We start from the raw sequence: 26,474 nt of genomic DNA on the forward strand, positions 1-26,474 counted from the left end.
AGCACATGGCTTCTCAGAGAAATGTTAATTTTCAAAACCTAGCTCATGATTTTTGAAATGCCTTATTTATTTATATTTTAATGTTACTTAAAATGACATTTGAATTTATAATGATCACTTTGGAAGAAATTAAAAATCAAATTTAACAGGTTGACTTGCTTTAGAATTATATTAGTTACTAATGAAGTTCTTTTTAAACATTTTGTTTTAGTGTTGTAGATTCATTTAGAAATAAGGAGAATGACGCAGCAGTTAAAATCCAGAGCTGGTTTCGAGGATGTCAAGTTCGGGCATATATCAGGTATATTGGTTTTGTCATGGAAACCTCAGATGTGTCATAAATATATATCCCTTAGAAAATGTAATTTATTCATGCAGTGCTCATTTCAAATAATTTTTTATTTTACTCATAATGTAGTTCATAAATTATATGGTGTTCTTTTAAAAGAAACACATAGTATTTCTGATATTTTCTTACCAAAATTAAATTACATTGACTATGTTTCTTTTTAAAATTCTCAATATTGGCTGGGTGCAGTGGCTTACTCCTGTAATCCCAGCACTTGGGGAGACTGAGGCAGGTGAATCACTTGAGGTCAGGAGTTTGAGACCAGCCTGGCCAACATGGCAAAACCCTGTCTCTAGTAAAAATACAAAAATTAGCTGGGCTTGGTGGTGCACATCCCAGGTACTTGGAAGGCTGAGGCAGGAGAATCCCTTGAACTTGGAAGGCAGAGGTTGCAGTGAGCTTAGAAGGCGCCACTGCACTCCAGCCTGGTCAGCAGAGTGAAACTCTTGTCTCAAAAAAATAAAACAAAATTCTCAATATTACAAACACACTTGCCCAGACTCCTTTTCCCATATTCCGTAGGGTCTACAAATGACTGTGTTTGTATTTATAGCAGTAAATTCATTGACTGGTAAGAAAGAGGGAAAAGAGAAAACCGCTTCAATCTTTTCCACCATGTTGGTAGATAAAAGGAAGTGATGCGATAATGATGTCATCTGACCAAAGAGACTGAAATTTGTACCTTTCTTAACTCTTTCTCCCTTTTTTTCCGTGCCCGAACTTTCCCTCCGTGTCTTTCTTAAAGTATATTTTCCGGGATTAGGTAGAGGAAAATATGCCTACTTCATAATAACTCATCAGACTGGGAATTATCCTATATAAAACTTTCTTATACTGTCTAGTAGGAGCTAGACATGCAACTTTAAAGTGTGAAGACAAGGCTTCTTTGTCTTTTTCTTTCTTTCTTTTTTTTTTTTTAGATGGAATGTTGCTCTTATTGCCCAGACTGGAGTGCAATGGCACAATCTTGGCTCACCAAAACCTCCACCTCCCAGGTTCAAGCGATTCTCCTGCCTTAGCTTCCCAAGCAGCTGGGATTACAGGCACGTGCCACCATGCCTGACTAATTTTTGTATTTTTAGTAGAGACGGGGTTTCTCCATGTTGGTCAGGCTGGTCTCAAACTCTTGAACTTGGATATCTGCCTGTCTTATCCTCCGAAAGTGCTGGGATAACTGGTGTGAGCCATGGTGCCAAGAAGACAAGGTTTCTCTTTTGGCCGCTATATAAACTAAGGAACATGGTGGCAAATAGAGTATTTTTAAATTCAGCAGTCTAACATGATGTTGGCTTGGATAGACTGAGGATTACAGAAAAAGAATGAAGAGGAGAACTATTTCTTAACCTCATGAATCCTTCCTTCCTCCCCTCCCTCTCCCCTCCCCTTCTTGTTCCCTCTCCCCTGCCCTCCCCGCTCCCCTTTCTTCCCTTCCCCTCTCCCCTCCTCTTCCCTTCCCTTCCCTTCTCCTCCTCTTTCTTCCCCCCTCCCTTTCTTTCTTTTCTTTCTTTCAACAGTCTTGAAAGAGTCTTGATCTGTTGCCCAGGCTGGAGTACAATGGCACGATCTTGGCCCACTGCCACCTCTGCCTCCCTGGTTCAAGCAATTCTCCTGCCACAGCCTCCAGAGTAACTGGGACTACAGGCTCACCCTACCACAGCTAGCTAATTTCTGTATTTTTAGTAGAGTTGGGGGCGGGGGTGGTGAAATGGGACGGGGGTGTGGTTTCACCATGTTGGCCAGGCTGGTCTCAAACTCCTAGGCTCAGGTGATCTGCCTGCCTTGGCCTCCCAAAGTGCTGGGATTACAGGCATTGAGCCACTGTGCCTGGCCCTCAAGAGTTATTTCTAAGTGTCAATAATGATTTACATAAATAGTGCCTGGCTTACTTCTCAATATGTCACTGTGACCTGTTTTATAGTCTTAACATTCAAAAATATTTTAAAGAGTAAGTATTGAAGAGGAATTGAAATTAAATATTGTGTAATAATAAGCCCGAAAGAAATACTGAATAATTACGTATGCCATTATTTCTACTTTTAGAAATGATTAATTATATCCCAGAATAACTTTCTACTCTTTAAAAGTGCACATAAACTTGGCTTTGAATTTGAATTCTTGAATTGTAGTAGAATATTCTAAGTGAAGATTTAACTGAGCTTCCTTGTTTCAATGAAAGGATACTAATAAACATGTTTTTTATCCTAGGTATTTACACAGGATTGTAACAGTTATTCAAAAATGGTGGAGAGGTTTCTTAGGCAGAAAGGAATATCAGCTAACTGTGCAGGTAAACATAATATATATGCTAGCATCTGATTTATAAAATATGCTGTGACTTAGTCACTTTAGTTGTATTTACATATAGTTTGGAAGTTACTGATGATGAGTATTTATATAAGGACAAAATTGGGCTTAATTTTTGCTATGAGACCTCTTCTGAAAGGATTTTCTGATATTTCCATGGAGAATTGACTCATTTTTTTGGTACCCAAACTGCACTGATATTATTTTTGCTTAAAGTAACTTTCACAGTATATGCATTTATACTCATTTATTGATGTTTTTCTGTACTTTGTAGATGGTGAGCTTTTTGAGAGTGGCACTGCAGCCCACTTCCTTTTAGGATCACCAACATTTTAGGCCGGGCGTCCCCAAACTACCGCCCGCGGGTGGCCCCATGCAACCCCCTGAGGCCATTTATCCGGCCCCCCACCGCACTTCAGGAAGGGGCACCTCTTTCATTGGTGGTCAGTGAGAGGAGCACAGTATGTGGCGGCCCTCCAACGGTCTGAGGGACAGTGAACTGGCCCCCTGTATAAAAAGTTTGGGGATGCCTGCTTTAGGCTAATACCTTGCCCAGAACGCAGGCAATAAATATCCTCATAAGGATGCCAAATTGGTCAAGGCTAGCAATAAGCTGCCTTCTGTCATTTCTTCAGGACTTTCTGATACATTTTGTTTTATGGGTGTAAATGAAATTGAAATAATTTAATAAATGATATATTTTTCCAGAATGGGTTTTTTTTATAGACAGTTAAGTATATTTGTGGGTATATTGTGAATGTATTTGCAAATAATTATTATTGGAAAGCAAAAAAGATTACATGGTGCTTTTAGACTATTGTTTATTAAACACCTGCTATATACCAGGCATTTTGTGTAATTATTTAATTTGTCTATTATGATGCTTATTAAAAGTAACTATTGTACTCATTTGGCAGGCTAGGTAACTGAGTCTCATACACTCGCCCATGAACAGATACTGGTATATTTAGTATACATAGCAACCTTCCAGATGTTACAGAATTTTTTACATTAGGCACAGTTGTCTGATAATTGGCAAGATCCTCTACCTAATCTCCGTAAGGACAGAGACCATGTCTCATGAGTGTTGCACTCTCAGAGCCTGGTGCCTGGCATATACCAGATAATTAGCACTTATATAGAGGAATAGAAGAATGACCACCAATTCTGTTTCTAATATGCTGTGCTCCCTTTACCAGGTAGAAGCCAAAAATTGATACCGATTGGTAATCACTCTGATATAGTATGTCTAACTTTTTATTTTTATTTTTTTGAGATGGAGTCTCACTCTTTCCCCCAGGCTGGAGTGGTGCAATGGCGTGATCTCAGCTCTCTGCAACCTCCACCTCCCGGAATCAAGTGATTCTCTTACGTCAGCCTCCCAAGTAGCTAGGATAGGATTACAGGTTCCAGCCGCCATGCTCGGCTAATTTTTTTGTATTTTTAGTAGAGACAGGGTTTTACTACATTGCCCAGGCTGGTCTCGAACTCCTGATCTAAGGTGATCTGCCTGCCTTGGCCTCCCAATGTACTGAGATTACAAGTGTGAGCCACCACGCCCATCCAAACTTCCCCCCCCCCTTTCCTGTCTTGATTTTGGTTAAAAGCATCATTTAAAAAAGTAGCTCTTTAAAGTATTCTAAAATCAAATGCCTCTATTTCTGTTTCTGCTTAACATTTTGAAAAGGAAAAATTGGGAAGAAAATGTACCTAATAGTTACAGAATATATGCTAGGTGCCAGGCACTGTGGCAAGCATTTAACATGCAGTATCTCTGAGTCTTGTTCCTACCTTTTGACTCACTGAACTGTAGAAAGAGCACAGGCTTTAGACCTGATGATGGAGTTTTGATGACTCTGAGCAAGTTATTTAACCTGTGTGGACCTTCCTTTGTCCCTTGTCTTTAAAATGAGGATAAGATGTTTGGCAGATTTTTGTGAAAATTCAGTGAAACACTGTATGTAAAATACTGGAACTGTGAGTGGCACGTAGTTGGTGCTCAAAAAGGATAGTTTTTCTTTCTTTTTTCCGTTCTTTTATCCTCCCTCCTCCCCTCCCCACTTCCTTTCCCCTCTCCTCTCTTCCTCCCTTTCTGCCCTCTTTCTTTCCTTTCTCTCTCCCTCCCTCCCTCCCCTTCTCTCTCTCTTTCTTTCTTTTTCCGAATCTGGCTGAAAAAGAGTCTTTCTTTCTTTTTCAGAGTCTTTTGTAGAGTCTGAGCCGAGATCACGCCAGGCTGGAGTAGAGTGGCATTATCTCGGCTCACTGCAACCTCCGACTTCCTGGGGTTCAAGCAATTCTCCTGCCTCAACCTTCTGAGTAGCTGGGATTACAGGCATGCGCCACCACACCCAGCTAATTTTTGTATTATTAGTAGATACGGCGTTTTTCCACGTTGGCCAGGATGGTCTCAATCTCCTGACCTCATGATCAGCCCACCTCGGACTCCCAAAGTGCTGGGATTATGGGCGTGAGCCATCATGCCCGACCAAAAATGGTAGTTTTTCATTTGTGATGCTGTTGTTGGTATTCAAAAACTATTGAGGCAGTTTGCTTGGAGTAATATAAGTGATTTTCTTTTTTTAAATTTTTTTATTGCATTTTAGGTTTTGGGGTACATGTGAAGAACATGCAAGATTGTTACATAGGTACACACATGGCAGTGTGATTTGCTGCCTTCCTTCCCCTCAGCTATATCTGTCATTTCTCCCCACGTTATCTCTCCCCACCTCCCCACCCCACCCCATCCCTCCCATATTTCCCCCCAACGGACCCCAGTGTGTAGTGCTCCCCTCCCCGTGTCCATGTGTTCTTATTGTTCAACACCCACCTATGAGTGAGAACATGCGGTGTTTGATTTTCTGTTCTTGTGTCAGTTTGCTAAGACTGATGGTTTCCAGGTTCATCCATGTCCCTACAAAGGACAGGAACTCATCATTTTTGATGGCTGTGTAATATTCCATGGTGTATATGTACCACATTTTCCCTGTCCAGTCTATCATTGATGGGCATTTGGGTTGGTTCCAGGTCTTTGCTATTGTAAACAGTGCTGCAATGAACGTTCATGTGCATGTGTCCTTATAGAAGAATGATTAATAGTCCTTTGGATATATATGAGATTTTCAAATCAAATTAGCTCCAATTCATATTTCTCTCACTGGTGGATAATCACATGATGATTTCATGTATGGATTATCATGTGATTGTAGTGTGAATGAGTGTGATGTATGGATTCATGGATATAGATAGACATATAATTTTTAAACAGTGACTCAGGAAACCTCCTACGTTTTGAAGTTTGTCTTTCTTAGAATTAGGGACTGTAGACATTTGGAGGAAAGCAAAGAAACACAAAGATACATGTCTTTAAAGCTGTATTTATAATAAATAGGAAAGAAAACTGAAAAGGGAAAAGAGACTTTCAGCATTTAAGGGCAGATATTGGATTCACCTTCAGTCCGTCAAAACTGCTATTTAATGCATGACCCTGGAATCTAGAACTCAATATTTTAGAATATTAAAGGTAATCAGGATAATTTGTATTTCTCTATTACTGTCTATGTCTCTGTGCATATATATTAAAATTAATATAGTTAAATATATACTCACTTATTGCTGAAGAGTTAAATCTGCATAATCTTCATAAGACGCTCTTCTGAAGAAAATGAGTGTGGTTGTAGAAACAAAAGTTTTAAGACTCTTTGACAATTGCTGACATTGGATAGAGAGCCAATGGAAGCAGATGAAGTCAGACAGAAGGAAGTGTTATAGATGTTTCCTGGGCATAATGTCATACGCTTAAACAGTGAAGAAGATATTTGATTTTCTTCTTTTATTTTTTCAATTTGAATGCCCAGCCATTTTAGTAATAACCTTTTATTGGTATACATACAAATGACCCATATTTTTTATTGAAAGACATATAAAACCAAATAATTCCATTGGCTACAGTGTATATTCCATTTTATCTGAACTTAATTTATAAGATTTAATGCAGAATCTTTTTTAAAAGTTATTATTTTTATTTTTTTTTGAGACAGAGTTTCTCTATTGCACAGGCTGGAGTGCAATGGCATGCTCTTGGCTCACTGCAACCTCTGCCTCCAGGGTTCAAGCTATTCTCCTGCCTCAGCCTCCCAAATATCTGCGATTACAGGTGTGCACCACCACGCCTGGCTAATTTTTGTATTTTTAGGTAGAGACAATATTGGTCAGGCTGGTCTCGAACCCCTGACCTTGTGTTCCACCCACCTCAGCCTCCCAAAGTGCTGCGATTACCAGCTTAATGCAGAATCTTTATTTCACATTTGGGTCCATTTGTCCCACAAGTATGGAAACAATGTAATCAAATATCAGTACTTCTTTTGTATATGAAATTTCTATTGGCTTTTAAACACTATTTTTAAATAAAAATTTTCTTTTTCCATGTTCTTTCTCCCTTCCTTTTCTACTTTCTTTCTAATTTTGACATATGATTTTTATGTATGTATTTATTTATTTATATTTACTTATTTATTTTTTTTTTAGACTAAGTCTTGCTCTCTCACCCAGGCTAGAGTGTGGTGGTGTGATGTTGGCTCACGCAACCTCCGCCTACCTGGTTCAAGCGATTTTCCTGCCTCAGCCTCCTGAGTAGCTGGGATTACAGATGCACGCCACCACGCCTGGCTAGTTTTTGTATGTTTAGTAGAGATGGGGTTTCACCATGTTGACCAGGCTGGTCTCAAACTCCTGACCTTAGGTGATCTGCCTGGCTTGGCCTCCCAAAATGCTGGGATTACAGGCATGAGCCACTATGCTCAGGTGGCATATGATTTTTAAAATTTTATTGTATTATAATTGACATCAGGCTACTTTAGAAGAAATTTTAAATTTTGAAAAAATTTAGGTTTACAGAAAGGTTGCAAAAATAATACAAAGAACTCCCATATATTCTCCAATTACATTTTTTTAATCAAGTGAAAAAATTAACATTATTTCCTCTTTTCTATATACATTTTCCTCTGTATGCATTATTTTATTCATTTGACACAAAATTGCAGAAGTTATGCCCCCTTATCTCTAAATATATCCCATACATATTGTTTACATAATCGTATTACAATCCTAAAATCAGGAAATTGACATCTGTACAAAACTATTATCTAATCTATAGACTCTATTTATATTTTATTGATTGCACCAATAATGTCATTTTTAGCAAAAATCTTTTCCAGGATACAAACTAGGATTTCACTTTGTAGTTCATATCTAGCAGTTGTATCTCTTTAGTCACCTTTAATTTAGAAAGAATATTTAGTCTATCCTCAACTTTTATAACCCTAATATTTTTTAAGACTACAGAATAGTTATTTTTCAGATTATTTCGCAATTTTTGTTTGCTAGTGTTTCTTCAGTGTTAGATTCTGGTTATGTATTTTAGCCGAAATACATCTCAATACATTGTATTATGATGCATATGTCATCATTTTGTTCAGTAAGTGTTGTTAACTTCGACTGTTTAAAGTCTTGTCTCTCAAGTTTCTACACTGTCAGTTTACTATTGTCTCTTATGAGGGGATATTTAAAGAATATGTATACCTCTTCTTTCTCATTAAACTTTTGTGTGCTAGGTTTAGCATCCAATGGTGATTCTTACCAAAATCAATTATTACTATATTTGTCCAACAGTGATTTTCTAATTCCATCACTTCTCCTACATTTCCTTACCAGCATTCTGCTGTAAGAGATTTTCCTTCTCTTCCATTTATTTATTTATTCATGTATTTATATGAGTATGAAATCATGGATTTCTGTTTTATTCAATGGGTGGGTTATAGTCACCTACTATCACTAAATGGTTTGGTGCTCAAATAGTCCTTAATTTTCTCACTAGGTGCTTCTTCAAACCAATTTTTGATAGCATCAGATTACTTAAACAGGATGACAAAGGAATTAAGGTCCCATTATTTATAAGTGATTGAGTTTGTATGTCAGTGGTATGGACAAAGAAAGTAGAGTATACTTATGCATATCAGACATTCCTAGGTTCAAGCGATTCTCCTGCCTCAGCCTCCCAGTAGCTGGGATTACAGGTGCCCACCACCATGCCTGGCTAGTTTTTGTATGTTTAGTAGAGATGGGGTTTCACCATTTGGTCAGGCTGGTCTCAAACTCCTGACCTTAGGTGATCTGCCTGGCTTGGCCTCCCAAAACACTGGGATTACAGGCGTGAGTCACTGCGCACAGCTGAGACCTCTTTTTAATCAAGCATGTAAGGGTTTATACGTTTCAGTAACTGTTTTCAAAGTATTCACCTTGGGAATGTGTGCTTATTTTGATGATGCTGGGGTCGTTGATAAAAAATACTTTTAAAAGTTCAAGTTGTATGTTAATGGTACGGACAAAAACAGTTGACTGTATTTATGCATATAAGATATTCCTGGGTTCAAATGATTCTCCTGTTTCAGCTTCCCAATCAGCTGGGATTACAGGTGCCCACCACCACACCCAGCTAGCTTTTGTATAAGTTTTTTTTTTTTTTTTTTTTTCAGCAACCCCAGCCTCATTAAAATAAATACACATTCCCAAGGTGAATATTTTGAAAACAGTTACCAAAATGTATAAACTCTTATATGTTGGATTAAAAAGAGTTCTCAACCAGGTGCAGTGACTCACTCCTGTAATCCCAGCATTTTGGGAGGCCAAGCCAGGCAGATCACGTGAGGTCAGGAGTTTGAGATCAGCCTGGCCAACATGGTGAAACTATTTTGGAAGCTAGACAAATGCAACTGCTTCATTTCTTTCCCTGTGTTTTCTGTTGTCACCTGAGCTACCAGGGCATGATTTGAAAGCCACTGAATTAGATCTCTGGAAAGATCTCTGGAAAGATTACACACAAAAAAATCTGATGATATTAACTGCCTGGGGGAAGAGAACTGAGTATTCGAGGGACAGGTATAGGAAAGTGACTTCAATGTTAACTCTTTTGTAGCATTTTAATTTTAAACAATGTGAATGTATTATCTATTAAGTAAAACAATTTAAAAAGAAAGTCAATTTAAAGAGACATTGCCCATCAACACACACACACACACACACACACACACACACACACACACACAGAGATAATAAGTATTCAGGTCACCTGAACTGACTCTTAATGAATGAAATTTTGAAATTAGGAATGAGCATAACATATACAGAAATAATTGCATAGTTGCTCTAAATTATGTGGATAGTGGGAAATAACAGAAGGTTAGTAAGGAGTTCAGTGTGACTTTAATAAAATAATTTTATATTAATATATTTTTGAAGGGATTTTTATTTTAGAATAGTTTTTAACAATGATTGTCTCATTATGTCATGAGCAATGGTTCTGTTAAGAAGAATGTGCAGGTGGTATCTGTTTTACAGATGAAGAAATTGGTACTCGAGGAGACTAAATTGTGTGCCTAGGGTTCTCAACTCCTGATTATAGATGCACATTAAACATCTTCTCTGGATGTCCCTTGAGTGGCCCAAATTGGGTCCTCCTATATTCCTTTTTTCAGGTAAAGAGTACTACCATTCAACCAGAAATCCAACCCTGAGAAACAGTCACCTTAGACTCTTTTTCACCTCGCGTTCCCTGTCCGCCACCTTCTATTGCTCATAAAATCGTTTTTACTTTCCCTCTTAAAAGCCTCTTGATTCCAATCTAAACTGACTGTATTTTGCTGCCATGCCTGTAGTCCTCCTTCCCATAGCACACAAGGTAAAGTCCTTGATTTTTAACATTACATGTGAGGTCTTCTATGGTCTGACCATTGCTTCTTATCTAACATCACTTGCTATACCTATATAAATATGCCCTAGTCATATTCAACCACTTGCCATTGCCCCAATGTGCAGTGTCCTGATCACCTAAAGATTTTTGGCAAATGCGCTTCCCTCTGCCTGGAATGCTTTTCTTCACTCTTACATGCCTCTCGTTGGTCTGAATTCCTATGTATCCCTCAAGACTTTACTTGAAGATCAACCTTTCCTGATCTTAGTAGAAAGTAAAATTCAGGAACACTGAAAATACTAGTTTTGTCTTAAGAGCTTGTCATGTAGGTATTTGTCTCACTGATACATTGGTTTATTTACATCTCTCATTTCATTGGAAGCTCCCGAGTAGCAGTGATGAGTCTATTTATTATATCACAGTAACTGACACATAAAAGGCCTACTGAAATTTTTACCAACTGGATAAATAAGTGATTCACAGGGATACAAGCTGGAAGATGTTTGTTATGGTCAATGTCAATGATGATTAATATCAATATGTGCCAGAGTGGATTGTATTTTTGTTCAAAATTAGTCATCCTATCTCCCCTTCTTCATAAAAAGGATGATTCATACCCATCCCACTGATCTGGGGCTTGGCTGTGTTTTGAGCAGATGGGATATATGCCACACCCAAACTGAAGCTTCAGAGCTGTGTTCTCAGTCTTCCCCTCTGGCAAAAGAACAGCATACCTCAGATCCAGGTTGCTCCTTCAACCTTAGGGCTGAAATGAAGAGATGTGTGGGACGTAGCTTAGCTCACGCGTAATGTGAGTAAGAAATCAACTTCTTTTGTTTTGCAACCTACTGCAATAGTTGTATTTTTATCTCAGCAAAGCTGATTGATAGTTATAAAGATAACAAAAGCAAGGATGTTTATAAGAAACATTCCGAATGGGTTACTCGGTGATGCTTAGAAAAAGATGTTTGGAGCTTTTGGAGTTTGTGATGATGTTAGGACACCTCCATGTGGTGATATCTTGTAAGGCGATAGTGCAAACTCAGCAAAATCTCTGGCACATCAAAACGAGAACTCAACAAATATTTGTTAAACCACACTGTTGAATGGGAGCTTAGATTAAAGGTCAGCGCTGGACTTAAAGGTTCTAGATCCATAGTTATAAGATGATAGGATTTTCTACCTAATGAAAAAAAGTATGTGAACAATACAGAATAGTGTCTAAGAACTGAGGCTTATGGAATGCATTAGGTAGGACTTAGGAAGAGGAAAGGGAATTAAAAATCAGAGTAAGAGGAAAATGAGTGACACAGTATCACAGGAATCAGAGGAGAAAACTTACAGGAAACTTGGAGTTGTCAAGAGTATCAAATGTGAAGAAGTTCAAGGAGAAAGAGGACTGTGAAAAGATAGAAGTTCTAGGATCTCTTGAGTAAGGAAAGACAACTTTCCTCAAAATTCTCCCATACCAAACTATTTCTATCCAGCTTTTAAATAATTCTCATGGTGACATCAAATAGCTTATCAAGTCCTAAAGGGTCATGTGCTCTGCACTACAGTCACTTCATTAACCCACAATAATGGAGCTATTCCAGTCTTGTTTTGTGATTTGTTTGCCTCTTTTTTGCTTCCTGTATGACTGTTGTCTTTATTTTTCTTCTCAACTTCCATTTTAGGCCTTTTTGCTGACTTTCATGCTGCTATATTTAGCAACATAACCCAAATTTGCCTATCTTAGAGGTACAGAAATGTTGGGTCACAACTGTGAAAACCCTTTGCTATTATTGAGGATGTGCTCTGATTCTTCTTTTTATTAATAAGAAGCTTATTGTCAACTGGTGCGTGTGCTCAGTACACATGAATTTTACGCATGCTGAACTCCTGGTATAATTTGACTGTGGCCTGTCCATTTCATTGTACACTCAAATGGTCCTACTGTTTGGGACCTATCTCGTTTTAGCTGTGTAGTGTTCTGGTTAGCTTTTCTTTACCCTTACTGCTTCATTTCATAAATGGGGAAATAAAAATAAGTCATTCTTTTAAGCAATAGTACCAGAAAAATGAAGAAATATCCTTTCATTTGCCCCTTTTAGAGCACTAACAATTTGTGCATTCTTTGAGTGAATTTATCTGTAAAAACTGCATATGATGGCTTGTATGCATTTTATTATACTCTTAAATTTGCTTTCCTTTTTAGTATTTTATTATTACCTAATTTACATTATGTTTAATATCAAATGTGCTATTTTTGAATCACCATAGTCTGACAGCAGAGAAGTATAAAGGCTATTGTAGTACATAATTAGTTTGATATGATGTGTTATAAAATAATTATATATAACTGTAGTCCTAGACAGGTCAATGTTGTTTTTAAATTGAGATCATCTAGTGAATAACGTATGTATGGCAACCCCATTAAAATTCAATTTAATTAAACTTTTTGTTGAAATGTATTAATAGCCTATGGTAGAACTATTTAATTTACGAAGATTGATTATGATTAAAAAGAGAAATTATGGCTGGGCGCGGTGGCTCATGTCTGTAATTCCAGCACTTTGGGAGGCCGAGGCAGGCAGATCATTTGAGGTCAGGAGTTTGAGATCAGCCTGACCAACATGGTGAAACCGTGTCTCTACTAAAAATACAAAAAAAATTTAGCCAGGTATGGTGGCACATGCCAGATACTCCGGAGGCTGAAGTAGGAGAAGTGCTTGAACCTGGGAGGCAGAGGCTGCTGTAAGCCGAGACTGTGCCATTGCTCTCCAGCCTGGGAGACAGAGTGAGATTCCATCTCAAAAAAAAAAAAAAAAAAAAAAAAAAAAAAAAAAAAAGAGAGAAAAAGATAAATCATTTAAATTATAAAAATAACAGTATATATTGATGATATCAAGGTTCCCAGTATTCATATATGGCTTATAATACTTTTTTCAACAGTTTCATATTTGATTATTTAAAAGAAGAACAATGAAAGTTTTATCTACTTTAAATGGCACAAAAGATGACATGTACCATCAAATTCCATTGTATGTTGTTACAATAAATGCCAACAATTTGCTCTTTTTGTGGATGGCTAAATGTATAAAATACCAGACACTAGTTTTAAAATTGATAAGAGATTGTCATACTTACTTCCATAGACGTTTTTATTTCTGTTCATTAGATGAACACGTTTATTTTTAGATGATAAAATGCCCAATGTTTTTAATATTTTTCTTCATAGGAATTCCAAATCAGTTATAAGATAACAAGGCATCATCCTTCACATGTCATACCAGAAAACTGAAACTATATATATATATATATTTTCCCCCTCCCTGCTTAGGTTCTAACTCCAAATGCAGAACAACTTAGGACTCGGAGTTACTAATATTAATTTAAAACTTTAACAACACATTTTCATCACAATTATAAGTTTCGATTTGGTTCACCTAATCTTAAATATGATATTACTAGTAACCAGGAGAAAGAATATAATTGGCTTTTAATTTTTTTTAAGGAAATAATAGTATTTTTAAAATGAACTGTTGAGGCTGGTGTGGTGGCTCACACCTGTAATCCCACCCAGCACTTTGGGAGGCCGAGGTGGGCAGATCACCTGAGGTTAGGAGTTCAAGACCACAGCCTGGCCAACATGATGAAACCCTGTCTCTACTAAAAATAAAAAGTTAGCCAGGCATAATGGCAGGTGCCCGTAATCCCAGCTACTTGGGAGGCCAAGACAGAAGAATCTCTTGAACCCGGAAGGTGGAGATCCCAGGGAGCCGAGATCGCACCATTGCACTCCAGCCTGGGTGACAAGAGGGAAACTTTGTCTCAAAAAAAAAGAAAAAAGAATTGTTAATAATGACCAAATTGTTATCAATTGCCGGCAAACAAGGCAAAGCATATGCACAAAATACTTATAATTACTTGATTGGAAATTAATTTTAAAATTATACTCAAAATTATGAAATGTGGATGGCCCTAAAATGGAAAATAACAAAAGCTCAGGCTCATTAGACGTGTCCATTGTGCATGGCTTCTAAAGGTTTCATTCTTATCACTTTAATGCATATATTTCTTTTATATTGTTCAGTCTAGCAAATGATGCCAGCCGATCTTGTCAAGTTATTTAGATATGTTACTCAAAATAATTATATATTACTTTAAATGTTTTGCTCTTGAAATGCTTGATCATTTCATCCTTGAAGCTCATATTTTCTTGGTTTTCAACCAAAACACTCAACAATAAAGGAAAAATTAAATAACTTATGGTATGTACATATAACCAAAAAAACATGCAGTTATTGTATATTGTATATGAAAATATGTGAAGGATTTTTAAACTGAGGAAAAGAAGAGATTTGTACTAGATCTGTTTAGATTAGGTGAAACAGTCTTCTAATAGAAATTAAGCCTCCTGGGCTTGATGGGGAAGAATTTGCAGTCTGGGTTTAAAACAAGGAACAATCATAGTTGACAAAGTCTGTAACATTCTTTGGAATATAAGGCTAAACTGAAGTGGGGGAGTCATTGGGACTGGAAAAGGTAGGTGACTGTGAGATTAGGTAATTGACTGTGCTGTTCATATGAATATGAAAAGTCTTGGGATAGTGGCAGAAGTTCCGATGAACAGTAAGACTTTAACCTAGGTGTCAACATCTATTTTTTTTTTTTGAGATGAAGTCTCACTCTGTGGCCCAGTCTGGAGTGCAGTGGTATGATCTCAGCTCACTGCAACCTCCGCCTTCTGGGTTCAAGTGATTCTCCTGTCTCTGCCTCCTGAGTAGCTTGGATTACAGGCACCCACCACCATGCTTAGCTAATTTTTGTGTGTGTGTGTGTGTGTGTGTGTGTGTGTTTGTGTGTGTTTTTAGTAAAGACAGGGTTTCACCATGTTGGCCAAGCTGGTCTTGAACTTCCGACCTCCAATGATCTGCCTGCCTCAGCCTCCCAAAGTACTGGGATTACAGACGTGAGCAACTGTGGCCACCTGAAATCTTTATAACCTGTATCAGGAGCAAGTTGGGAGGGCAAGAAGGAGAGATAGAGGATAGTATGATCCAGAAGCTTAAGGAAGGATAACAACACCAAAAAGGGATAGAGACTAGTAAAGTTGAAAAGCCTCAGACTAAAAGTGGGTTCTGTTATTTATTTCTTTATTTAAAGAAGTTATTCCTACTGGTTTGAAATGGTTTGAAAATACCCTTGGAGTTAGGAGAATGTTATCGTCTTATTCCACTTGGTAGTACTCATAGTAGGGGAGATAAGGTAGCTTCTTCTATAAACAAATGCTTGTAAGGAAAACAGGGGAGATAGGATTTGGACAGCTAAAAAGGACTGGTAAGGCATTTCAGGCAAGCAAAGTAATATAAATATGAAAGTGGAGAAGAAAAATGCATCCAGTAATTTGATCAGATTGAAATTTAAGGGAAAGGAATAGGGAGGGATAATTGGAATAAAAATGATCGGCACTTGATTTTGGTGAATTTTGGTTATCACTTTGACCTGTAAGAGAGCAATTCTCTTTTATTCCTTGCCCCACTGTAATTCACTTGATAGCCAAAAACAAAACTTAAATATGGGATATACTCTCATCAGTAATCATTATCCTACTAGAGAAATTTAAAAAGTGAAGTGTCATGTGCCTTAGCTTGTAATTTTCTCTCTCTCTCTCTCTCTCTCTCTCCCCTAGTCATCTGAAATACTCAAGTGTGTTAGTTATATAAATCAGCCCAATTAGGATGCCTTGTTTTTTTTTTTTTTATTTATTTTTTATTTTTTGAGACGGAGTTTCGCTCTTGTTACCCAGGCTGGAGTGCAATGGCTCGATCTCGGATCACTGCAACCTCCGCCTCCTGGGTTCAGGCAATTCTCCTGCCCTCAGCCTTCTGAGTAGCTGGGATTACAGGCACGTGCCACGATGCCCAGCTAATTTTTTGTATTTTTGGTAGAGATGGGGTTTCACCATGTTGACCAGGATAGTCTCAATCTCTTGACCTTGTGATCCACCTGCCTCGGGCTCCCAAAGTGCTGGGATTACAGGCGTGAGCCACTGCGCCCAGCCCAGGATGCCTTGCTTTAAGCAATTGGAAACTATTGAAAGTCTATGATTTTAAAAATTCAAAGAAGGACTTGATAAAAGCAATACTTTACAAAATTAATCTAGAAGAGCTGTTCCAAATGGATTAAACATAAGAATAAGCAGGTATGAAGATTGTAAGTTGTTCAGTCAGGGGAAAAGAAGACTTGACAAAGCCCACGGAGTAATTGGAAATGGTAAGTAAAAATGAAAGCATCAAATCCTCAACATAAAATAGAAAACCAACATAGCCATTGGTGAAACTGAGTTCTCAGAAGTTTGTCTTACAAGCAGGATAACATTAAAAATACTTAGCCATGTATCCAGTAGGGTCACCCATCACAGTTGGTGGACAACAAATCAGAAAGGACACCAGTTATAAATAATTAGCATGACCTCTCTGGTCTAATTCCATTGAATAGCAGCCCTGTCTAAAAGATCTATGTGAATATCAACCAGTCAGAAAATTAATTACATTTTCAGAAGGAATATATTCCTTCTAAAAAATTTCATAAGCTTTCTAAAAATTGAGCTAGGTAATATGACAAAGGCCACATATAGCTAACAAATGGTTCATAATGTTCAAATGCTATTTTTTAATCCCAGAAATTCTTCCTATCTAATGTAAATGCAAGACATCAATTCTTCCTATCTTTCTCTCCTGTTCTTTCCCCTCCCTCTTTTTCTTCATTTATTCAACAAACATTTGGTGAACATCAATAATTGAGCACCGTGTTTCCACTACGATAAAACAATCTAATTCTGTTAAATACTTAATTTTCACCCCAGATTTTTAATCTTCCCCTTTAAAGTAGACTTGATATCTTGATGATTAAAAATAGGTAATTAATGAAAAAGAATTTTGTTTGCTGAGACATGAAACCGGCTTGTCATTCTTTGATAGGTTATTAACATTTGGTAGGTATAATATGCTTTGCTCACCCAATTTCATGGAATGAAAAAATACCTTTTAGGACAGAATTCTAGAAAATAAGTTTTTCTTTTTTTTTCTTTTTTTTTTGAGGCGGAGTTTCGCTCATTACCCAGGCTGGAGTGCAATGGCGCGATCTCGGCTCACTGCAACCTCCGCCTCCTGGGTGTTCAGGCAATTCTCCTGCCTCAGCCTCCTGAGTAGCTGGGATTACAGGCACACGCCACCATGCCCAGCTAATTTTTTGTATTTTTAGTAGAGACGGGGTTTCACCTCATTGACCAGGATGGTCTCGATCTCTTGACCTCATGATCCACCCGCCTCGGCCTCCCAAAGTGCTGGGATTACAGGCTTGAGCCACCGTGCCCGGCCTAGAAAATAAGTTTTTAAGAACAAGAGCTTTTCGTTGAGTTGTATTTTAGCTGTTCAGGTAACCCAAAGGGTTAATGTTAATATAATAAATAATAATCATTTTCAGAATGGAAAAACAAAGACAGATAAAATTTTACATAAGTTTAAAGTGTTTATATTTATCTCCTAGATAGCTTATGTTAATGCAGTTCATTCACATGTAATGTTTTTAATTTTTTAAAAATTTGTGGTAAAATATGTGTAGCATAAAATTTACCACTTCCATCTTTTTACTTGTATTATTCAGTGGCATTGAGTATATTCACATTGTTATGTAACCATCACCACTGTTAATCTCCAGAACTTTTTCATCTTCCCAAATTGAAACTCTGTTCACGTTAAATGATAACTCTGCCTTCCCTCCAGTCCCTGGTAACCACTTTCTAATTTCTGTCTCTATGAATGTGACTATTTTAGTACCTCATGTAAGTGAAATAGTAAAATATGGTGTTGCATATGCTTCTTTCAGTACTTTCTAAAGCATCTGGGCTAGACAGTTGAGAATAAATGTGGTATCAATTAGTGGTTCACGTAAGAATAACGTGAGAATCAAAGTGCTTTCTTACCTCTTAACTACAGGATTCAGAATTCTTAGGCTCAAAATCTGAATCTCTTTTTCCTGTTAGTTCGTAATAAAATTGAGCCCTTTATACTTTTTGGAATTTTACTTATAGTTGAATTACATACTTTTAACTACAAAATGTGTAATGTGAGCACTACTGATAATCCCTTTCATAACAACTACCAGCTATGTCCTGAGCACCTTAGATACTGTATCTCATTTTACTCTTCACAGCAATGAAATATGTAATGACCTATTTCATAAGCATGGAAATCAAGACTGAGAGATTTTCAGTAAGTTGTTCAAGGCCACACAGCTGTTAAAAGCAAAGTCAGGAATTGAACTTAGGTCTGTGGCTCAAAAGCTCACACATACACTCTACTGGTAACTAAACAATGATATGATAAAGACAAGAAACATCTTTTTTGGAACCCAAACTTTTGGAAATATATAATATCCAATGTATTTTTTCTTTATAGAAATGCTTAATAGCAATGTCTGTCTGCTTCAATATGACTTCAAGAAGTACAATATTAAATATTTAAAATCACCTCACACACCAATTATGCCTTGCTTACCATCATGAAGAAAGAGAATTTAAAATGAAGAAACACCATTGTGTTCATTTGTAAATAACATATTGCAACCAACTGTTTCTTAATTGCTCAGACTGTTGATAAATAATCCAGCCCTGCTGCTCTCCACAGACAATTTGCTTTGGATCAGACCAGGCAATTCAAACAACACTAATTACAGTGAAACCTTTTTATATGAATTTTTGTTTGTCATGGAGCAGAAAGCCCCTTTATAAAGAGTTAAGGCACTTTAATCTGATTTTTGCTTGAAACGTAATACCTGTTACCTGGGCTCAAGTTATAGTGAATAAATTTTGGTTGAATAAAAATAAAGTTAATAATATCTCATATGTATTTCATTGTTTTTATTGTTTATTGTACTGTCATTAATTATATTAATTTTATATTTTTACTTAAGAGAGCAGATGGGGAAGGTTTATTTAAAGTAATATTTTCAATGAAATAAGCTACATTGTTAAATGATTTACTGAAATCATTTAAATTTGTATATTAATAGATAAATGTGTCTTTACTAGAGAGAAACCAACACTTCAGGAAGTCTTCACTATACCAAGGGATTTGCTGTAACATGATCTCATTGTATTTATGATTTTATGGTGTTAAAATGAATATTAAATGAAACAAAATTCCCAAGGATTACTCAGGAGGCAGCTAAGTACATAACATTTTGCATAGATGGTTGGAAGGCACAATTTTGCTCCATCACTGCATCCATATCCTTGAACGATTTCGACTGAAGACAGCATTTCTTTGAATTTTTCATTAAACCAGACGTCTTGAAATATGAATTCCTTTTATGTTTCTGTGAGTTTTGGCTAAAAGAACCCCAGTGAATAAATCATACAATACTACATGTCACCAGCACTTGTGAATATTTCTGCTTTGTTATTCTATTCTCAGTAGAGCACCATTGATTATCAAACTCAGCGGAGAGCATTTTATGATCATATATCTCCATTAGCTCCTAGTTTGACTACCATAGATTTTTCTGGTTAAGCTTGCATTATGTATTAGGAAGCCTATCTCTTCAATACAACGTTTGATTTCATTTTTCTAAGGCTAGAACTCTTATTATGTATTATGTATAAAGATTCTTATCTTTTATATGTAAAAATAGGCTGCACTGTCTTTGTGTAACTGAAATATATGCCATCTTTTCTTCTTGATTCACAGGTAGCATATTATACTATGATGATGAATCTCTACAATGCAATGGCTGTCAGGGTAAATATTTCTTCACTTGTTAAACAAATGAAAAGTCAATTGTGCCCTGAATTTGCTTTTAATAAAATGAGCAAAGCAGAATAATGCAAATTTGATTGATATGCTAATGGTAAAGAGAGAAAGAGTATGTAGTTAAAAAGTTAGTTATGCTAAATAATCTTGGCAGTATTAAAAATTAGAGTAAAATGTAAAACATGTAATTATAAATGCTTGTGTTTTAGAATGTTAAATATCTCTGAGCCATAACTAGAGAAAGACTTAAATATTAATGAAGCAATGTATTAGTTTCCATATGTCATATAGAATACATTGTGATAAATAGACGAACATGGTTCTGGAATATAAGATGCCTGCCCAATGCAAATCAATTAGAAATTATTAATATGATTTAACAGTAATGAAGTCAGTTTCCAGCTTAGAAGTTTTATTTCTATCATTTCTGTGTTCACTTTTAATGTGTTATTTTTCCTAGTAGAAAACTGAATTTAACAATTACGGAGCTTGAACTTGGTTTCTGCTTTGATCTTAAGAATGGACACAACAAAAATATGATTTCCTTTGTTTCAGACAGTAGGATAATAATGTAATTGCTAAGCTATTATAAATGGAGAAATTTCTTAAGTGAATTTTATTAGTGTCCTTAAAATCTATGTTGCTTTATATTCTTTTTCATTAATCTGTTAGTTCTTCTGCAAATGATGGATTTTATTTTGAGTGAGTCAAGGTAGTAAAATCCTTTCTGAAAGTGCTGGGGTCAACCATAGCAGGTAAGTTAACATTGTATTGACTATGTATTTTGCTTTAGAAAGAGGCTCTTTTTTGTTCAGGTGAGTGTACCGGTAGTCTAGCCAGTTCACTGTAGTATTTCTTCGTCTTCCTCTCTGCTTGATCTACTGGAGTTTGAGAAAAAATGTAAAAGGAAGTAGATCTTCCTACTGCTTCTTCTGAGTCAGAGGCAGATACTCTTAACTGCAGTGGGCTATTTACTTTTCTCAGTAATATTCATATAGGAAAACAATTCAGTTTTTTTTTTCTTTTAATGGGAATACTTTGGTCTGGGAATTTCAGAGATTTTGTATACCTTCGCTATAAGCTTAACCTTTGAGACTAAAACATCACTGATTCTTTGCTGCTTACTTTACATCAGATGTGTCTCCAAAGTAAAAAAAAATCATAGATGACTGAGAACATAAAGCAGTTAATGACCGTTTAGCTATCTCCACTGATCAGCAGGGGAGATTGTAGCAGGAGATCCTTCCTCTCTTCTGTGCTACTAGGGAGAAGCACAGAAGACAGGGTTAGAAAGGTACGTACTTTTGTATATTATTTCACCTCAAACCTTCATATGGAGTTCTGGTCTGGCTTTAATCATTAAGGTTTCTTTTAGCTAGACTAAATAAATTTAAGAAATTCACATCAATACAAGTCCCTTGGAAGGTAGTTTTTTATTTATTCCAACTTATACTGAAGCTGTATTTTCCAATAGCATCATCCAATCTTTGATTCATGTCAACGGACAATGTTGAATTTTACCTGAGTCCTGTGATCCTGGAAAACAACAAAGGTTAAGAAATTCCTACACCTGGCTGGGTGCAGTGGCTCATGCCTGTAATCCCAGCACTTTGGGAGGCTGAGGCAGGTGGATCACCTGAGATCAGGTGTTCGAGGCCAGCCTGGCCAACATGGTGAAACCCTGTCTCTATTAAAAATACAAAAATTAGCCAGGCATGGTGGTGGGTGCCTGTAGTCCCAGCTACTCAGAAGGCTGTGGCAGAATAATCCCTTGAGCCCAGGAGGCTGAAGTTGCAGTGAGCTGAGATCGCATCACTGCACTCCAACCTGGGCAACAGAGCAAGACTCTGTCTCAGGGAAAAAAAAGAAAAGAAAAGAAATCCCCACACCCTTTTGTGTTTTAGAAACAGCTTACTGTAAAATATTAATAATAATATAAAAAAGAAAAAAGTTATTCTCCTCTTGTATCAATTAGACATATACAGGGATGTCCCACTTTTTTACCTATGACGAGGCCAGACACATTCCTTCCAAATTTCCATTCTTTACCTCAGAAATAATTAGCTGAATTGCTTGTTCTGCTGATCAGTTGGAAGAAAATGTTTGTTAACCAATCTGTGATTTAGCTTCTTTCCCTCCGCTATGTCCCTGAACATTGCCAGCATGTAGCATGTCCTTAACCTCCTCTCCTGACAATAGACTGACTTCAGGGAAAAAGATTCTCTCACCTACTATTCAGCCATGCCCCCCTTTATCCCACTTCTCCACCTCAGAGTCTTTCTAGCCTTGTTTATATCTTCATGTAAAAGAAAATCTCTTTTGCCTTACTCTTGATTTGCTTGTAAATCTTGTGGTCGAAGTGTTCTCCCTGTTGCAGTAGTCTGCCCTGCAGATTGCAGTAGTCACACTCCCACTTCCTCCTGCAATACTCCTTTCCAACAAAATCTCTCTCCAGTCATTCTGGATCCTTTTCCCCTTCCCCTTCCTTTCTCTTCTCCTTCTCTACTCTCCCCTCCCCACCTCTCCTATGTTCTATCCTCTTCTTATCACCTTTTCTCTTCACACAGGGGAGAGAAGAGTAGGGGTGGGAATGCAGTAGGGATTAAAGTGAGGGGAGGGAAGACTTACGCTTAAGAGCACTACTAACTTGAGGAATGTTCCTACATTGAGGAATCTGGAATGAGGCAACTGGGATAAAGACCGTAAGTGATTCCCTAACAAAGATAAGCATTGGTTGATCCAAGTGACCGGTGATTAGAACTGAATTTGTCAGTGGACTTCGATTAATTTATTTGTAAGTGGATTTTTGCAAGATGACGCTCTTAAAATTCTGCTACTTGCAAGAGTGAGTGGCCAAAGAAACCAATATGTGGCCCAAATACCTTTGTGTTGTGTACATCTGAAGAGTATAACCCTGACTGGATACCAGTAGCTGAAGTTTTATTTCTAATAAATGCAATTCTGCTTTATCAGTTAATAAGCTACCTGGTAACTTAGTTCAAAATAACGACCCTAGAAGAGATGTAAAGGTGAATGGTGAGTGTTCAGAAAAAAAAAAAATCTCTAAGGGTATCTGTATGGCCAATAATATCCAGGAAGATAAATATGTACCCAAATTATGACTAACACCTTCGTGTACAATACATAAGAACAAAACTTTTGTCTTAATTTTCCTTGTGAACAAAGCCTATTATAAGTTATATATTTGGCTATTGATTGTTACCATGACAACTAAAATGTATTCAACTGTCAAAGAGGCTAGTGGAGCATTTCTGAAATGACAGGAGTTTTACAAATGTATTTATAGCCTGTCCATCCCTAAATAGATATCACTCTTTTGTAATGAAGAACAAATTATATGTATGTGATTTTCTTTTATGTAATAGATATTAATGTCCTGATTTGCTGCATTTATTTTTTAAAGGGTCACCTTTTCTCTAAAGACTTTATGAGTCCCCTACCCCTGTAGAATTCATCACTCTCCTTTTTTATGTTCCTATTTTACCATCGACGTACTTCTGTTATAGAACCTGTAATGTTTTATTATCCTTACTAATTTACATGCTGGTCTCCATCTCCACCACCCCCTGCCTCCCTACACACTGTAAGTCTCTTGAGGTCCAGATACTGTCTACTTCATCTTTGTATCTTCAATGCTTGGCTTGTGGTAGGTGGTTAAATAAATATCCTTGAATAAATCAATGAATGCTGGCCCATTCTTTTCTAAACAAGGAGTGAAAAACGTCCTTTGCTTTAAATACATTTTTTCTAAGTTTCAAAGTGCCTTTGTCGGAAATTATTTAAACCTTTGCTGGGGGATCTTTAAGCCTTTTTTGGTTGTCTGACTGTGCTATGTGATGTAGGTGAACTGGACTTGGTAAGGTAAAATTTCGTGCATGCAGTTCACATGTAAATGGAAGACTTCATGAGATGTAGGATTTTGCTGAAGTATCATAACACATACCGATTTGAAGGAGGTTTGCTATGATATAAGCTGCTGTCAGAACCCACAGTATGCCTTTACAAAACCCCTCTTGCTGATTTGCTGCTAGGCCAGTGACAGTCAATTAATATAGCAATAAATTGCTCAGTAAATTTTTATCTTAGCTCCTGGGGCCCTATTCCTCCTCTTTCTCTGTGACACTTTATTTCCATTTTAGTCTTCAATTTGACTTTACTCCAGATGAGAGTTCTGCTTTTCCTCCAGCATCTTGTCTACTCCATTGTGGATCCCATTTAAATTTGGCTCCCAACTTTTATTTTCAGTTCTCTTACTTGGAACAGCTTTTAGTATCTTACGCAAACTCCATGAGCTGATTCAGTTGCTCAAGCCATTTCTCTCCCTCTATCATCTAGATGTAGAGTTGTATATATTCCGACAGCCTTGTGTAAAACTGACCCTCCATTTTCCATGTAGTGAGCACTTGGGTGTCACCTTAGCCCACCAGATGCTGGGCTTAGAGCGTCTGGTTCCTGACAATATTCTAAAGATAGGGTAAGAATTACTTATATGGGGAAAACCCATTTAAAAATGTCCCCAGGTAGCATAAGAGTAGAGTTTAGTGGAATTGTTTTATCCATCCTAAGGTCTATTTCTTGTCCCTTTTTCCCATTACCTTGATTCATGGTTTTCAATATTTAGTGTTTTCTCTTGCTTATGGCTTTTGCTGATTAGCTGACCCCATCCAGGAAGAAGTTTCTCATACAAAATGAAATATATCTTATACCCAATTCTTACATTTGTAAGGGGAAATAACCCAAGACCAAGATTATATACATTCAGCCTCAACCTTGTTACTGAAGTCTCTATTTTACCAATAGAATGACTCCAGATTCTGAAATTTATTCCTTGAGAATAAAGAGATATAGGTGAGGGATACCTGAGTGTACTGTAGTCAAAATGACTGCCAATGAGAAAGCAAGGATTTAAAAAAGGGAACTCACCAGATTCTGAACTTAAGTTAGGCTAGGCTCTGGCCAGACTTCAGTGGATTCTGTTTCCTTGGTTCTTGCTCTTTCTAAGGACTTCTTATTTTATTTGTACCCTCTTCTAGGTCAGTGCTCCTTTGATTTGTGATGCAGGATTTTTCTTGGCAGCTTTGCAGAGGTTGTATAGCAGGAGGTGCCTTGTCTACTTGTCTACTCAGCCTGCCTGGCTGTGCCTGGCTTGTGCTCCAGCCCCTGGCCGCTGCGATTGCATACACAGTCCCTGGGGAGAGCGGGTGTGTGAGTGAGCAAGTGAGTGTGGGATCTGGCCAGCCATTCCCAACACCGGCACAGGGGCCTGCTCCATGCAGGGCTTGCCGCTGGACTAGTTCTGTTGCCCCGAGGGGAACACAGTGATGCTAGACAGGGGTGCCCACAACCCCGGAGCCCCAGAAGGGGTATTACAACATGCGAATTCGATTTTAGTCCCACCATCTGCAGCCGGATGGTGGCACGTGAACAGCTGGGTCAGCCCCTTGCCCTGCTCTGGCCTGCGGCTCCGGGGCTGGCTTGGCCCCACCACTGCTGCCTGTGATGTGGAGCAGCTGCCTGAAGGTGGTCTCCCTCCCCCGAAATTCGGTCATCTCCCCAGTGTGGCTGTTTGGGCTTTTTATAGGCACAGGATAGGGGAAGGGCGGGCTGTAGGTAGTACTGGAAAAGGCAATATTCAGCTGGTTAAAAAACATTATTGAGAAAGAAGCAATTGGGAAAAAGTGGGCAAACAAGAAGTTCTCTCTCTAGGTCACAGGTTTTATCTGGAACCAGCAGTCTCATCTTTCAGCCTTCCGTCTGTTTTCAGCTTGAAGGAGGAGTTTCACCAGGGACCCGCCCCTATCTGCTGAGGCATTTGTCTGACTCCTGCTGCAATTATTTGGATACATTGAGCTTTGTAGAGAAGAAAGATGGGGAGTAGATTAGTAATGATCCAAGAATGAGATTACAGTGTGCTAGAGTGCGAGGGAGAAATTAGACTTATTTTTTCCTACGTGGGATATAACACTTTTCAACTGAATGCCCTACAATTCTCCTAAAACATAATTGTTTCTTTAATAAAGTTTATGCTAATGTTAGTAAACTCAAAAGACAAATTTGTCCATTTCAACTTGTTTTATGCCCATTTCATATTGTTGTCTGTGGTGCCATTCATACTTTTGACACCAGTTTTTGATATGAAATGTTTATTGTCTTGTAGTATCTTACAAAGAGTTCAATTGTAAGTAAATTAATGTGGCTGCTAATTTTTGAAAAACAAAATGGATCTCTGAAGCTAGGCAAGAAAAAGATTCCCGTGTCA

The 26,474-nt window shown here is 37.5% G+C and overlaps 1 protein-coding gene across 1 annotated transcript in view; it reads left to right on the forward strand.

The window, feature by feature from the left end:
* Positions 1-26,474, forward strand: part of SPATA17 (spermatogenesis associated 17) — a 207,039-nt gene that overhangs the window by 12,083 nt on the left and 168,482 nt on the right. The window contains exons 2-4 of the mRNA XM_003930345.4: positions 212-301; positions 2,555-2,636; positions 20,132-20,182. Coding sequence (XP_003930394.3) covers positions 212-301; positions 2,555-2,636; positions 20,132-20,182 — 223 coding nt within the window. The remainder of the gene's footprint in view (positions 1-211; positions 302-2,554; positions 2,637-20,131; positions 20,183-26,474) is intronic.

The sequence above is a fragment of the Saimiri boliviensis genome, chromosome 14 (genome assembly GCF_048565385.1).
Source record: "Saimiri boliviensis isolate mSaiBol1 chromosome 14, mSaiBol1.pri, whole genome shotgun sequence".
In the NCBI taxonomy this organism is placed as follows: Eukaryota; Metazoa; Chordata; class Mammalia; order Primates; family Cebidae; genus Saimiri; species Saimiri boliviensis.